A 16,104-nucleotide genomic window follows, 5' to 3' on the forward strand; every position below is an offset into this window, starting at 1 on the left:
ATACGCTTTGAACCATGAGTGAATCAGCACAGGCCTTAGAAATAAACAGCAAACAGCATCATGCTGTCCTCAAGACTTCTAGCTTACTAACAAGGCAAGGCAGCAGCTATGGGAAGCTCAGGCTGGCTAGTACATCCCCTGAGTGAATGCTGATGGTATGCAACAGTGGGAAGCACCCTCTCAAACTCGCAGTATATGTCCATAGGGACAGCAGTTTCCTGCTTGTTGTGGCAAAACTTCTCACCTTATCTTCTCCTTCTCTGCTTCAGTCTCAGAGGTGATGGCAGCTCGCAGCTTTGAGAGCCTTTCAGTTTCCTCCTTTCTCACACGTAATTCTTCCTCCTCACAAACCTTTGCCAAATCCTCTTTCAGTGTTCTGGGAGATGAGCAGCCAGAAGGAAGAAAAAAGAGGCAGGGGAGAAAGGAAAAAAAGGTTCAGGAAGCTCTAGTGTCTTCAAACCACCTCCCCAAGGCGTACAGTTCAGGCACGTGAAGCGAGCGGGAGCTGAAAGATGCATTCCCAAGGTTCCAGATAGTTAATTCCCTTCTATACCTTCACAATCTGGCTGCTGGCACAGGAGACAGTCCCTGAACATCAAGTTCCTGTGGTGTATTTTAAAGGTTCACTATGTTGCCATCATACGTGGCACTTTTTTCCCCCCCATGTACGTAAAAATCAGCTCTATGAAATAAAGGCAGATCCCAGCCAAGGTAGCTGGATGCATTGCTATAAGCTTCATGCTTTTACACAACACCCTTTTCCCCGCTGCTTAGACATTTCTCCCTTCAGGTGCTGTTTTTGTCCTCTTTTGCACCCAAGGCAGCATTCCCACAGTGCTTCATGTCAAGGTACCTCTTCTGGCTGCCTGTGTGCTGCTAAGAACTGATGTTTATAATACAGGTTCTGAGAGAAAAATCCCCCAGAACAGAGGACACCGCTCCTATTGCTGATCCGCTCCCTGGGTTGCTATTAGATCTTCTTGCATTGGCTGGGTTTTGCACATAGAAATCCATGCCCTATTCCTTAAAGTCTTGTTTGGAAGTCCTTCTGTAATACTCTCAGTAACAGAGCTTCAAATAGTTCCTCTGGGGTAACCTCATCTTCTCTAATGCCCCAATTTCCAGCCCTAATACTACCATTTAAACCAAGATTTGAAAGTCTGCCAGGCGGTAAAGCTCCAAGCAGTGAACTGGAAACTTTTCCCAGGTTAACAATAAGAGACAAGTTCACAGCTCTATGAAAGTTGCATGTGTATCGAATCATAGCTCTTCTGACAGGACACAAGGAAGATGCTGTCTGGCCTGTACGAGGGAGAGAGCTTTCCTCAAGCAGACTGCACTCTGCTTTGAGCATCTGCAGCACTGAGAGCAGACCACTACCCATTTCAGGATGTGCAGATCCTTTTTGTCACTGCCAGGACACACTCCTTTTCACCTCAAGAGCTCTATTCTTGTCTCCTTCACCTGTAACTCCACAAAGCAGCTCCAGTTTCACAGTGGCCTATAACACAGCACAAACTTGCTGCCACCAGCAGTGAATCACACCTGGGAAAGACTCAGGAGGAGAAATAGGAAAAACAAAAGAGTACCTGAGGGATTTTTCTTTTTGCTGATAAAGCTTCTGAGTTTCTTCCTCCTCCTGTAGCCTCATTTCCTCTTGGAATTGCTGGATTTTCTCCTTCTTTGCTTGCAGTAAGTGCATTTTCTCTTGTTCAGCCTCCTCCTCCAGCTCCTTGGCTACTCCCTCCAGGGATTCTTCGCTAGACTGGGTCAAGGACTGCTCTTGCTTTACTTCTTTCTCAGGTTGCCTATCAAAAAAGAAAAAGCTCCTTTGGCAAAAGGGTGAGAGAACAGAGTAACACAATGGGAACATGCAGCATTCCCACACACAGTATCACCTCCAAACTCAAAATCTCAAAGCCACTACTCCACAAGCTTTCCTCTCTATGAAGGGAAAGGAAATGCAGAATCTCCACTGGATTGCAGCCACTTTTTTCTTTCTCTATTTTGCTGAGGAGCACTTGCTGTTTTGCTCACAGGAGGTGAGGAACAGCAGTGTAGGCAGTTGGAGGGCACACAGGTAGAAGACAAGCTTGGTATAGAACTCATGCTGCCACTGTTCCCTACAACATGCCTGGAAAACAAATCCATTCCCATTCTTGCCAGCCAAACTCACCAGCCTTGCATCCTGAACTTTTGCTGCTGCAGACACAGGGAAGCTTTTTTACAAGGCTATTGAGGAACATGCAGCATGCCCTCCAAGCTTCAAGCAACACTTTATCTCAGATAACAGCTTGGGGATGTTTCCAGGCACCACTGGCTGGAACTGACTCCTCAACTCTGACTGATAAATTAAACCTAGCCCTAACAGAACTTAGGTACTGACCGACTCTTATTTGGGCCTGCTACACCTCATGAGGGATCTAGCAGCTATGAAATCCTGCCTAGGACCTTAAAGCAGATGCAATCAGCACCAGCTTCTAACCCAGGGATTAGCAATACATTTCTAATGGACCAGGTATTTTTCTGCAATTGCAATCTAAAAGTGTGCTGGGAGTTTGCCAGCCCTAGGCAACAGAAAGCCCTGAGCTCTCCAAAAATTCAAAACCAATCTGTTTCTAATTATTTCTTTTTTCCAGACATACAGTAGCAAAATTAGAAGGTCTGAAAGAGAAGAAGAAGAAATGAAGATTAGTCTAAGGATAAAATTCTTATTCTGTGCTAGTGAAAGCTGAAGCAGCAAGGTCTTCTCATCATACACCGAGACTGCCAGCATAAGGCAGAGATCTCTGTCTTGCCTGAAATCAGGCAAATAGCAGCTTTAGTAATATAACCTTGAGTCAGAGAGAAAAGGTTACTTATGCAGCCATTAGCAAAAGAACAGAGAGAGAGGAAAGGGTAGCAGGGTCCTGGAAAAATCCTGTTTCACTACTGCTCCCCTGTAACACTGCATGCTCCGGGCCAACTGTACAGGTGCCTACAGGAGGTGCCATTTATCAGGCTGCTCTGCACAGCACCTCAAATAATTCCACCTAAAACTGTTCTATTTGCTCAAATTTCTGTTCAAATAAGTGCCCAACCAACACATGCACTTTTTACACCATTTCAAATTAAAAACAGAAAGAGATACTTGTCTTCAAACCAAATCGCTACTCCACCACTTTGTCCTGATAGATGCATTGCCTATTTTTTCCAATTACTTCTGCTGATCTGTCATTTGACACAGAAAGCAAAGTCAGCATGTTCACTTCTACTGAGAACTTCCATTGCAGTGAAACTGCAGGTACCTATCAGCAAACTCCACCAATTTAGTACTGTGACAGACCACTGGCTTTTGCAGAGAAACTGAGCTCTCCCATCTTCTGCCCTGACCTCGTTATCCCAAACCCAACAGTGTTCCCAGTGACTCTAAATGCGAGAGGATTTTTTCTCCCTCCCTCCTTCCGATCTCAGTACTACCCAGCAAACAAACTGCAGTGGAAAACTGTTTATCTTAGGTGTGTAAATGCTTAGCCTCATTAGTGATGCTGGTAAGAAGGCTTTTCCAAGTACAAAGCAAACAGATCTTTTTCCATATCACAGAGCCCTGTGCCACAGACCCCAAGGGCTGAGCTGCTGTTCTCACCCTCCCCAGGACAGACTGTTACCTCGGCACTCTTGCCAGGAGAACAGCTGCTTGCATTTGCATGCTGAGATGCTCTCAAGCTCTGCTCTGCCCACCAAACTGAATCTCCTAGCGTGCCAGCCTCACACAGTAACTTCAAATAAAGGGAAGAACAGAACAAAAAGACAAAAGCTGTTATGCATACAATGCCAGGGACTTAAATGAAGCCCTTACGCTTTTTGCAGGGCTGCAAGTTCTTCCAGATCGATTAGGCTATCCGGCAATTCCTCCTCCAGCTGCGGGGCCACAGCCTCTTCTTGGTTGGCATTTTCTAAAGCAAAACACTTGCGTTCTGATGCTTCACAACCACTTTGATCCCTCTCACTTTGCAGCACAAAAAAGGTAACAGAATATCAGATTAGCATAGATTAGATTCTAGCGGCTGCTCCAAGCAGACAAAGACAGAGGGAAGACGGGATGAGCAGCTGACTCAAGATGGGCAGTCTGCAGCACAAGCTCATGCCTGCCAAGGGGCCTCATTTGTCCAATACCGGGCTGCCAAAGCCCCAACAAAGCTCCAAACCATTCACACCACCTCGAGCACTGCCAGACTAACAGGCAGCTGAGGGTATAATTTGTCTGTCAACCTCAAAATGTCGAATATCTTTGCTGGATTACCTCCCTGTCTTTGCAAGTCCTTACAGAATTTCCCCAAGATAAATCAGCCCTATTAGTAACACTCACACTGTAGACTAAATTAGAGATGGAAATATATTGGCAGGCATGTTTACAACTATGATTCTACTTCATCTTGGAAGCACAGAGAAGAGAGACTAAGCAAGCACAGAGTAGCTGTACAGGCAGAGTGAATGGAGGGGATTCATAGCTGGGAAGCAGGTACGAAGTGATAAAGAGAATTCCTTGGGCAGAACACATTTTTAGGGACCTTCACATGAACAGCTTCTCCAAGCACAAAGCTGTGAATCCCAATTGCACGCAGCCAGTCATTAAGATGGACTGCAGCTTCTTCTGTTCACAGGTTTTCCTGGCATAAGCAACAGCTTCTTCATTCCCAGTGCCCCAGAATGGTGTGTAGCTCTGTGTGGAGGCTAAGAGTTTTGACACAGTTCATCTATAAATGCCACATGTTACAACTCTCAAAGGCAGAGCAGGATGCTCTAGAGACCACAGAGCTCTCTGCTCAGCACAATATTACACTCATTTTAAACAAGTTTCCACAAACGGGGAAAACAGCTCTTCTAGACAGTCTAGTCCTCGCAGTAACTATAAGTTGGGAAACCTGTGGTGCTCCTGGGGTTACAGCTGTTGCACTATAGAGATGTCCACAAAGCAGGATAAGAAAATAGCTTAATGTTTATGCTTGGCCAAAAGAGGCCAAGTGGCTCTAAGATACCACTAAGGAAGGAAGTGGAACTGAACTGTTCACTTTGGAACTGAACTCCCCTGCCAAACTAGCACTGACTGAGCCCCAAAACCTGCAAAGTCTGTTATCAGGCAATGGCTAGGGCCCAGCTCACCTGTGTTAAATGCCACAAGGCACAACACCATGAGAAAACAGACCATCATGGCAAGACAGCGACTCCACAGCCTTAGATAAAAGCCAGATAGATATAAAGGAAATGGAAAAGACAGCTCCATACCTGGAGATAGTCATGACAAAGGGCAAGGCAGGCAAGTTTTGCCATCTTCCCAGCCAGAAGATGAAACAATGCTAAAATCTGCTGAGATAACACTGAAAGGGTGGTGGGAGAAAAGAGTGAATGGAAGAGACTCTATGAGACACTGCAGGAACTCAGAGTGCTCTGCAGGGAACTCCTAGACAGGTTACAGTGACCTGAGCACAGCAGGGACAGACAAGACAGGAAAGTCACTTGCAGCTAGAGCTGCCTATGCCTCCTTTCTAGCTCTGCTTGTACCGTACCTCTTAGCAGCTTCTGTTCTTTTGCTTTGCTCTTCATCTATACTGGCTTTGCTTTGGTCTTTTTCCTCTTCTCCCAGCTCCTGGGCCTGCAGGTAAAAGCAAACAGTGTGGAGTTCGCTGGCTCCTTTGCCACCAAAGCCTCCCAGGACCTCACAGTGGCTCCACTGAAAAGCAGTTTCGCTCTGGTCCAACATACCAGCACCAAGCCCAGTGACTAAAGTGCATCCACAGGGCAACTCCAGAATGCCCAGCTGAATGCATTAATTTCCTCTCTTGCATGTAATCAAGATCTTGAGATATCACGGGAACACACGGAGGAATGGCTCCATCAGCACAGAGGCATCTGGGAGCTCAGCTCTCCAGGTTGTGTTACTATTATTGGTCTCAGGACTGTTTTTTCAGTACAGAAGATGAACTCTCTGCCAGCACACAGCACTCTCAACATCAGCTTCTGTTGTTTATTCCCCCCCGAAGGCCACCTTACATATCCAAGTAACCATAAACTGTCTGAATAATGTAAGACAAATCTTTTAAAGCAGGAATGTCACATATACAAACATGAAATAATGTACTGTGGCCATAAAGAAAACTGATGCACTGATTGTGACCAGAATTACAATAGTCCTGCCTTGAATCCTGGTTCCCAAACAGACCACGATGGGCACTATACTTCATACACTCACACCTACCCAGAGACTTCTGACCACTCCCCCCAGAGCAGATCAGTCTGGATGCAGCTGACTAAACTGGTCCCTCAAAAACACACTCAGAGTGACTTCAGGTGGCTTAATTATGAAATAGGAAAGACTTAAAATAACACATATTTGAATGTAAAATAGTCAGCTGTTCCTATTCCCACCTGCCGTCTACCAGGCACCTGTGTCCCTCCAGCAAGGACATACATATGCACACGCATTTGTGTAATTCACAAGAGGAAACAGGTCCCCTCTTCAAACCCCCTGGTCCCATGTGAGAAAACACCAACAGCCTATCCTGCATGATGAGGTTTTTGGACACTATATATATGGGTACCCAGAGCCCATCCACAAATTCCTGGGGACCACACAAACAGCAGGTGAGCTCAGCCCCTGCCATGAAGGAATGTAATGTGGAGCAGAGCCAAAATAACACAATTAAAACAGCAGTAATTTATGCAAATGTTCAGCAGAGCAAACAGCAGAAGGATTCCCTGCAAGTGCTGTCACCTTCCATCACATCAGCATGGTCAGAACTCTCCCAGCAGTTCCCCACCTCTCCAGCCTAAATAATGACTTCAATTCCTGAGAACTGAGGAGCCCAGAAAACATCACCTGGCTCAAAACAGGCTCTGTCCCTGCTGCCTGCGAGAGGAAAGAAGCCAGAAAACTGAAGAATGAGATCTTCTAGGCTGCATTCCTACCCAACATACCTACCCAGAGCAGTCCCTCCCCAGCAATCCCAGACTGTAGGAATATGCAGACATATTGGGGAAGGTGAACAGAGCCGGTGCCTGCAGGGAACAAGGACTGGATTTTAAGCCCTGCCTGTGAAATTCCCAGAGCCTTGCCCCTCGTGTTGTTCCAGGACCACCAGCAGACCCTGGGAAGCACTGAGTACTGCTGGCAGCTTGGTTTTCTGTCCTGCTCAACACCAGGCTGAGTCCCACAGGAAAGATCTCACACACTCACAATACAAAGCCAGGATGACAGATAATAGGCTCTTCGCACAGCATAGTCCCAAAGAGGCCTTGAGAAGAGGATTTCTATGGTCTCCAGCACGTGACAGCTCCAATGCCATGCCTGCTTCCAGCTCCTCACCACCATCACCCTCAGCTCGGTAACAATGCCAGCAAAGCAGGATGCCAGCACTTTAAATGCCTGCTAAGTGAAGGGTGAAAGGAGCAACCTTCCCATTGCCAGCAGAGAAGTCAAGTCTAGCAGACAGCAGCCCACACTGCCACTGCAATCTAACACAGCTCCTGCCAAAACACGCTAACTGAAAGCCTCCAATGTTGTACATGTGTAGTGCCATTGAAGAGGTGTTTTGTTTTTTTTTTATTTTGCCAGTATATTCAAAGCAAGGCAAGTCCATTACATGGAAATAAACACGTTCCAACAATCTGGAGTCTCGTTTTGAAATAGCCTCTGTCTTTTGACACAAAAGAGCAGCTGCAGTTCTGCAGGGGGCACCATTTCAAATCCACCTCTCCCTCCTCAAGACAAGGCTGGAAAAAACTCAAAACGTGTCTGCTCCAACAAGACATTGGTATGCACGATGACTGTGCTGTAGCAAGAGGGAGAGGGGGAGAACACAGCAGGCATATGTTTTGTTTTCCCTTCACATCTGATTATGCTCATTATTAGGCACAAGAGGACAGGTGTATTCTCCAGACAATCTAACAAACTGGATTGCTCCTCTCTGCTGGACAGGTGGTGAGTTTGCCACTCAAGGTCTCCTCCAATGCAGCTGATCAACTCACTTACAATCAGAGCAAGGCTGAGTAAACCCCAGCTGGAGCCTGACCCTCTGTCTCACTGTGCGGTGCACTCTTTCAGCCAACGTGCTGATGAGCTGAGATGGTGCAGGAGAGGGATAGCTGGGAGGGCTCAATAGGAGCGTGGGGCTGAGAAGGACAACTTGGCAACACGCTGAGAAGACAAGGATAAAAATCTCAAGAGGCACAGCAATTTCCAGGCAGAACTGCCCTAACACAGCTACATATGGGGCCAACGTGATGTGGGAAGCAGATGCCACAGACTGACTGAAAGGATCTTCATTTCCCCTACATGAAAGCAGGCAAGACAAGCAAATGCCTAAAATTAAGTTTCACTGTCAATGGAAGGTAACCTCCATTTCTTCATTTTCTGTTACTGTGCTCTGTTACAGAAGCTCTCTTCATCTGCTTAAGAGAAAGAAAAGAACAAACACACTAACAACAGAAAAAAAGCCAGACTGCTTCCCTGCACTCCCCAGGAAAACCAGTTATCTATGCATGTAACTGGGAGCAGTGAAGGCACACGCTTGTGAGCTTGCACACATGCATCACCCACAAGCCACCTCTTCCCAAGAGTACGATATTAGTTTAGCTTCTCCTCACATGAGTGCCTGCAACTCTGCATCTCTGCAGACACAATACTGAGCCAGGACTGCTGCTCTGATCCCTTCCCTGAAGTCAGAGTGCTCCATCTGCCTCCAAATCTTTATGCCAATAGCTTCATCCTGCTATTAGTATGCCACAACACAGTGTTTTAACTTGCCCATTCCAAGATTGGTCCCTATCATAGATAAAGCACTTACCTTGCGTGGGGACTTGTCTAAAGCAGGAGACAGAGCATCTACATCCAACACACGCTCAGAAAACTGGCTCTGGAAAGCCAAGTCCTGAAGAAGAAAGAATAGCATCAGTTCACTGGTCCCATGAAAGATCCTGATGGAACAGAAAAGAAATCTGAACAGTTAGGAATCCTCACTCATCATCCCATTGACAGCAGTTCAATATAAATATCTAGAGCTACTACAATTAGAAAGGTTTATAGGACATGGGAGATGGCTCTACTGAGATCCAGGCCTTCATCCAAGCAGATTATATCTGTATCGCAGTCAGATGGCCCTGGCAGCAACATGACAGCAGCAAGTTGGGTTTTGTTTCCCAAGCTGTAGGGACACAGACAGGTAACAGGTTACTGATCTACCGGCATGAACCATCACAGATGGGGCACTGGCACTGCACTGCAATGAAGCTTTCCCTCCCTGATGGTCCCAAAGGAAACTTGCCCTGAAATGCCAGCAGACTGCAATTCCACATGAGGGCATCACAGAACTGCTAAAGGGCAGTGAGCCGTGCCATGCTACCTCATGTGTTCTTCCATGCCACAGATCACAGCAGGCACAGGTGATACATGATATGGTGCATCTATAGCCCCCAACCCTCTACTGCTCTATTCCCAGTATTGTTGCAGATCTTCTGAGATATTTTTTTTTCCTAGAAGTCAGATCCTGCAAGTTGCCCACAGGCTACTCCCTCTGAATTCTCCCTGCTGGCAGAGGCTGTGGGTTCACACACTTGGCTGCACACACAGCGTGCGAGAGAGCATACACGCATGCCCACAAGCAAGCTCTAGAAAAGGTATTGTTTGATGCAGCAGCCACTTGCCAACACAGACTCGGACTAACACTGATAGATAATGATATTCGCAGCCATTTTCTGGCCATGCTGCCTCTGCTCCCACTGGCAGATGGAAGCAGCAGTTTCCTGCAGAGATGAAGAGATGCTGATGGGCACTTCACCCCTCACCTCAGGGCTACCCTCCTGCATGTTCTTCCCTCGGAACTTTCGGGAGCCAGGACTCTCAGCCATGCACGTTTCCCTTAGAAAAAGCTGTTTCATCCCTTAAAGCATGATTTTATATCGCTTATTATTTTCCACTTTGCAATTATCTAAGTGGAATCCCAGCTATGAGTGACCTACTTTGCCAAGGCTATTACCTCACCCACAGAATGAACCTGCACTCTTTTGCAATTCCTGCTCAATACAAGTATCTCACCACATCTGACTGCAGAAGTACCACAGGCCTCCTACCATGGGCAACACAGATGACAGGCAGACCTGGAAATCCTACTGAGTGCCTGACTTGGGTCTAGCTTCAAACTGGAAAGCACATCCCTGGAGCTAGAGGGCTTCAGAGCGAGAGCTGGTTCTTGAAGCACTGCTCTCCAAACACAGACAGTCCTCAGTCAAGCCACTTCATCTTATACAGCCTGTGCTGGCTCAGGAATTTGCTAAGCACAAGCGTGCTTCAGTATTCCAAGAGTCAGCCTGAATACCAAAGGGAGCTAAGCAGAGGGTGACACCAGTGACCTGTGCCATAGCAGTAAGGCCACTGCATAAGTTAAGGATACAAGAAATGGCTCTAACTTCACACTGGCTGCGTGTTCCCAGAGGGATGCAAAGCCCATACCCAAGGGATAAGGTGCTCCTGGCAACTCACCACATGCTGGATCAGCTCCTGGTCTAGGCGGTCAGAAGCTTGCAAGTCCTCCATGCATTCACTGCTCTCAGATACTTTGGAAAGCTGAAAGGAGATATGTACATGTGTTAGCCCTGCAGCTTCGTTTAGGCATTTCCAACTAAAAAGACAACAAATGATACCTGAAAGACAGATCTGGTCTCTGTATACCATAAGGAAGAAAAACAGCAAGCATCTGAGGTGAGTGAACATATTAGGAGATACTAAGGGTGTAATTCACAAGGCAATCACAGAACACCACAGAGGAAGGGCTGGGAAAGGAGGATGCATGTAGGAGATGGGATTGGGGAAGGCAAAGAAGTGCTCTTCAAATATCCCTGCTTGCTTACTGCTTCGTTCCTTCTGCAAGGATCTCCACAGCTCTGAGAAGCCCCTGGGCCACCGAGTAAATCGTGAAGCCACACAGAACAGAGCTTTTATGCAGCTTCAAAAATACAGCACCTTGCTGTCCATACTTGCAGTGCAGATTTCTATGATCCCAGTCACAATGAAATGATAATTAATTAACATGAACACCCATGCAGTCCCGCTGACTTCAGCAGACCTAACCAAACATGTAAAGAGAGCATTAATAAAAGCAAAGATTTCGGTTTTAAGCTCTTCAGGACAGCACATGTTTTCCAGAATCAATCATATGGTTTATCATTTCTTAGACATTACATACCAACGGAACTAGAGAAATGACCAAAATGATTGGGAAGGAAATAGATCGGAGAGGCATCATTTTTCAGGTCTCACTTTAACACTTCTGGAAGATGGGTAACAGAACTGGAAGGTGTGCTGCAGGGTCCAGGCTGTTAACCCACCTGCACCTCATGATGCAGAATGGTTCACCTCCTACCAGAGCCTGCACAATCGAGTGCCTCAGTGCAGCTCAGTGCTGACTGCCAGCTCTCCTCTCAGGCAGCACTACAAAGGTACTGGGCATGAGCTGCAGCACAGGAGCCAGCCCCCAGGTATGGCCCTTCCCCACCCTGACCTCACACTTCCCTCTCAGCATCCTCCTGCAGAGCTGTAAACATCACAGCTGGCAGCTCACTTTACACTTTAGCCCCATCTCTACATAAGCTGAGAGAAACAACAGAAGGAGAGAAACAAAGCAGCACAGACAGCTGATCTTGGTGTGAACTTCATTATAAAACCTGCTTGCTTAGTACAGATGGCAGCACTGAAAGCTGAGACTTATTTCTCCTCTAAGACTTGAAACATGCGTCACAGTCCAGGGTTTTTGCCTGTCAGTTGCTTTGGACAGCACTTTGTGTATGCGTAGAAAAATATTTCCTAGCTCAGTACTGAAGAAACCAATCTGGGAATTCAGAGCACTTATTGCCACCCCCACCCCCCCACAGGAACACACTGCTGATTAGGAAAGCACTTATGCTGACTAAACAGAAAATGAGTAAGAGCTCCAAATGCTTTCCTGAATCAGGGCCTCACAAAGCAATGGGAACAGCCACAGCAGATTCCACACCAAACCAAACCCAAGCAGGCAGGTCGCTTACTTTGCCAGCATCCAGCCTGCTGTCTGCTTTCACATCAGCTGCTTCCTCCCTCATTTCATTTACTATATTTTCATCAACAGACACGGTGTCAATGGTGACAGCCAGGCTTGCCAGCTGATCTGCTTCAGCAGCTTCAGCATCTGGAGATGCAGCTCGAGGTTGCCCAGGACTGCTGGGCACGTCTGTCCCTGCTGCTCTCCCTTCCTCCAGAGAATGTGGCAGCTCATCTGCTGCAGAGACATCACTTTGCACCTCGGCAGCCTTCTCACCCAGTCCTTCACTCCCAGCAAGTTTCTCATCAGATTCCTCTTTGTTCTGGTCAGACAGGCTATGGTGAGCATCTCCAGAAAGGGCTTTAACTGGAGTTGGAGGGCATGCGTCGCCAGAATCCGAGGAAGACTCTCCTTCGGCATGTCTTGACTTTAAAGACTCCTTCTAGGCAGCAAGTCAAACACAATTACAGCTATAGCATTCTTTCTCTCTGGAAGGATGCTGGGTGAAAATTACATGGGTTCTTCTACAGCAAACAATAAAATCACAAAGCTTTGGGTGACTTCAGCAAGACCAGCTTGGTTTTATTTTCATACAGGCTCTTTCAAATGAAAGGAACATTAAGATAAACTCATACATTTCCTGGGGCTGAGATTACTCCACTGCTTTTGTAATCACGAGTAGCTAAGTGTGAGCAGTGGCTGCTGTAGGGACCATAAGACCCTGGAAGCTCTGCAGGAGGCTTTTATATCGAGTCTCTTTGGTGAGAAGTGGATGTTTGCAAGAATCTTAGTACAAAATAACTAGAGAAGGGCAGGCAGGATGCAACCTCCCTGCTTCCCAGTGGGACAAGTTGAGTGCAGGCACTGATTTAAACAGCCACTCTAGTCCCACTTTGGTTCAGAACTCAACTAAGACATTAGACTAAGAAATGTGTTTTTCTCACTAGCCTTGGGAAAGACAATCCCAAGCAACAACTCAGTCACCCAAAGGTTCATCTGCATCTCCCAGCAGTGGGGAGGCCCACAAAACTCACAACAAATAGCATGATAACCAGGAGGAAGCAGGAAAAGGTTCCCTCATCGGTATGCAAACAAAACTCCTTGCACTTCCTACTTTCTCGCTGTTTTATTAATGCTGTGGTATCTTGTCAAACATTAGCTGCATCCTGCGTACAGCGTGTACCCTACACAGACTGCATATTTTAACGATGTATTTTTATCAAAGTGCAACTGGAACGCTGTCAGTTTGGAACGCGGAGCTGCGGCGAACTGAAAAGGCTGTCTTGGGCACATCATTTGTCTGAGAGACCTTCTCAGGGCTGAGACAGTCATCAATCAGACCGGAGGGGAGGACAAAGAAATCAAATCACTGGGTACTTTCCAAAAAAACTACCGTTCAGAGCCTCACCTGCAATCTGCCAAGTAATAAATGAAAGCTTATGGCCTGTTTCCAGTTCAGTGCCTGGTTAGCAGAGGTTCACAAACACCACTGAATCACTAGCCAGCCACAGGAGGCTCTTCAAAGGCCTGGCTAAAATCTCTGTTCCAGACCCCAGAAAAATGTACGTGGTGGTGCCATTCCTTTAGTGACGTTCCAGTGGGCCCATCTTCCTGATGCTTCCTTTTATCTGGGGATAAGAGCATCTGGAACAACAAGTCATTGGATCTGCTTCTCTTTGGACAGATTTGGTTTGGAGTTTTTACGAGGGCCTTTCCCCAGGACATCTGCTAATGTCCAAGAAGAGATGTGCCAGATGAGACCAACCAGGACTCTTAGGTTTAAAAACAGACCTTTCCCTTTGGGGAACGCATACAACAACATACAGATGTATCCACTGATATTCTGCACACATGAAGACCTCTCTCCAATAAAATTTACCTTTTACGAGAACATCCCAGAATAATTTCTCTACCTGGTAGAACCCTATTTTAAGGACAGATACAGAAGATGGTTGTTAACGTTACACCTTAATGATGACAAACGCAGCTCTCCAGAATAGGGAACTATGACACTCAGACACACAGGTGGAAGAGAAGGGAGGTTTTCCTTGTGTAAAGAAAGAGACCACAGATTTGCTACAGATTTTGGGGTGAGGAAGGGCCATTCAGATTACAATTGGCTTTAACTGATCTTCTCACAAGCTGTGATACATTTCACCTGAAGCTGAGTGAATATGGAATTTCTGCCTATCAAACACATTGTTTCCAGACTTCCCAGTGATCAGCATAACTGGGAGAAAACAAATAGGGGAAAAAAAAACTCCAGCAACCCACAGTGATCCCAGTGGGATCAGGATTTTGGAAAAGCATCCAATCCAGGGAGGAAAAATCAGTGCAGACAGCAGCCAACAAAACTGCATCTTACTCATCTCCCAAAACAAGATGACTGCGCCACTTTGGATTTTAACAGCTTGAACATGAGAGATTACAACAAAAGCCTTCACAATCCTTCTATCTTTAAAAGAGAGGGAAGAAAACAAACCACCTCATACTGCATACAGAATTCCTCTGCAGGCTGAACATGCTCCCCTTTTGCTTCCTGATTTCAGGCTGTTCTCAGGCAGAGAAGAACAGAGTGGGGCAGGTCTGGCAGCATCTGGGGAGCATCTGCTCTTAAGTTTACACCTCTTTCCATACACGTAATACTTTAAGCAGCAAAAGAAACAAGCCAAGCAACAATCAGATCCACACCACAACACTGAAAGCAGCAAGCAAAGCTCTGTGACATCATGCAAGCAGGGCTGCAACGTCAGAGCCACTCATCACCTCTCTCAGACTGCCAGCTTCCTCCATGGGACTCCTCTGGTCCTGGAGATGAGCTTCAGTGACATCAGCCAGGCATCCACCAAAGTTCTCCTCCTCTGCTTTGCTGTTATCCTAGTGAACGGGGTAACATTTGCTAGCCAATATTCACACAGCACCCTTCTGAGCTGTTGGGGTCCTCTGCCTGTGACAGCCTGAGTAAGAACTGAGCATAGCAGCTCTTCACCATGCTCCCCCAGGATGTGAAGGAGCAAAGCTGTGACACATCAGTCATCCATCCCCCTTAACCAGCCATCGGGGCACTGATATTTTATGGATGTCTTAATATCCTTGGAACTAGCAACACTACTGCCTGTGTATACATCTCTGCAATAACATGTACACTGTATTGCATAATGTTTATTTACAGAGAGAGCTCCCTTTCACACGTCTCCATCTGCTAAGAGAGCTTTGCATGTTAATCCCCCATCACATAAAGGTCCCCCTTGACTCCAATTGTTTACCCAGAGATTGACCTGTACAGAAGGCAAAGCAATAAGGCTTCCCAAGCTGAAAGCACTGCAGTCTGCAGATTACTCCTGCTGTCACGGGACCCTCAATCCAGGCACCCAAAGGTGCTTCCAGGTCTTTTCCTTCCCTTGTCCCTTTCAGGAGTATCCCTGCACCTCAGCACATCACTACACTCTCACATTTCTTTTCTCTGAATATGGATATTTAGCCCTGACCCACAGATTACATGAAACCAACTTTTTTCACCCCATCACTTCCTAGGTTCACCTTCCACAGAGCTTGTTTTATGAATTCTTCTCTCCATTTTGGAACAAAGCTGGAGAGATGGGATACAGGATGAGAGCTCACTCATAGGAACGTTTTTCTACTGCCCTCTCATGGAGTTACAAGTGAATTATATTTTCCATCAGGGCACTAATACTTTATCAGGGCTAAGATATCACCAACCTGAGTTACTAGATTTTGAGACACAGCCTGGCTGTTGGGCAGCAATTGCCATTTTATAATAGAGTCCTGAAGCCCTGCGACGTCACTGAAATGCCAAGACAACTCTTTGCTCCTGGACACATTAACATTTCAGTGACAAATTGGGCTCTGACAGGCTTCTTGTTTGGAGATGAGAGTTGAAGCCTTTTTGTTCTGTTTTTCAGTGGGCTTTTTTGCATCCACTTTGTTACAAACATTCGCAGTTCCTGTCCAGCTCTATGAATGAGTTCTCCAAAGTAGTTTACAGCTTAATTTTCTGTACACTGTGAAAAAGGATGAGGGAAATAGTGAAAACGTT

The 16,104-nt window shown here is 46.4% G+C and overlaps 1 protein-coding gene across 7 annotated transcripts in view; it reads right to left on the reverse strand.

Moving 5' to 3' along the window:
• Positions 1-16,104, reverse strand: part of CEP164 (centrosomal protein 164) — a 37,078-nt gene that overhangs the window by 11,921 nt on the left and 9,053 nt on the right. The window contains exons 7-14 of one of the 7 annotated variants that reach the window (XM_072354699.1): positions 14,814-14,924; positions 12,055-12,486; positions 10,514-10,597; positions 8,823-8,906; positions 5,547-5,632; positions 3,839-3,988; positions 1,590-1,808; positions 245-376 (exon numbers count right to left, since the gene is read on the reverse strand). In XM_072354699.1, the coding sequence (XP_072210800.1) occupies positions 245-376; positions 1,590-1,808; positions 3,839-3,988; positions 5,547-5,632; positions 8,823-8,906; positions 10,514-10,597; positions 12,055-12,486; positions 14,814-14,924 (1,298 nt within the window). Of the gene's footprint in view, positions 1-244; positions 377-1,589; positions 1,809-3,838; positions 3,989-5,546; positions 5,633-8,822; positions 8,907-10,513; positions 10,598-12,054; positions 12,490-14,813; positions 14,925-16,104 lie in introns of all 7 variants that reach the window. The other 6 variants (XM_072354698.1, XM_072354701.1, XM_072354703.1 and 3 more) reach the window with 6 other exon arrangements.

Source organism: Excalfactoria chinensis, chromosome 21 (assembly GCF_039878825.1).
Source record: "Excalfactoria chinensis isolate bCotChi1 chromosome 21, bCotChi1.hap2, whole genome shotgun sequence".
NCBI lineage: Eukaryota > Metazoa > Chordata > Aves > Galliformes > Phasianidae > Excalfactoria > Excalfactoria chinensis.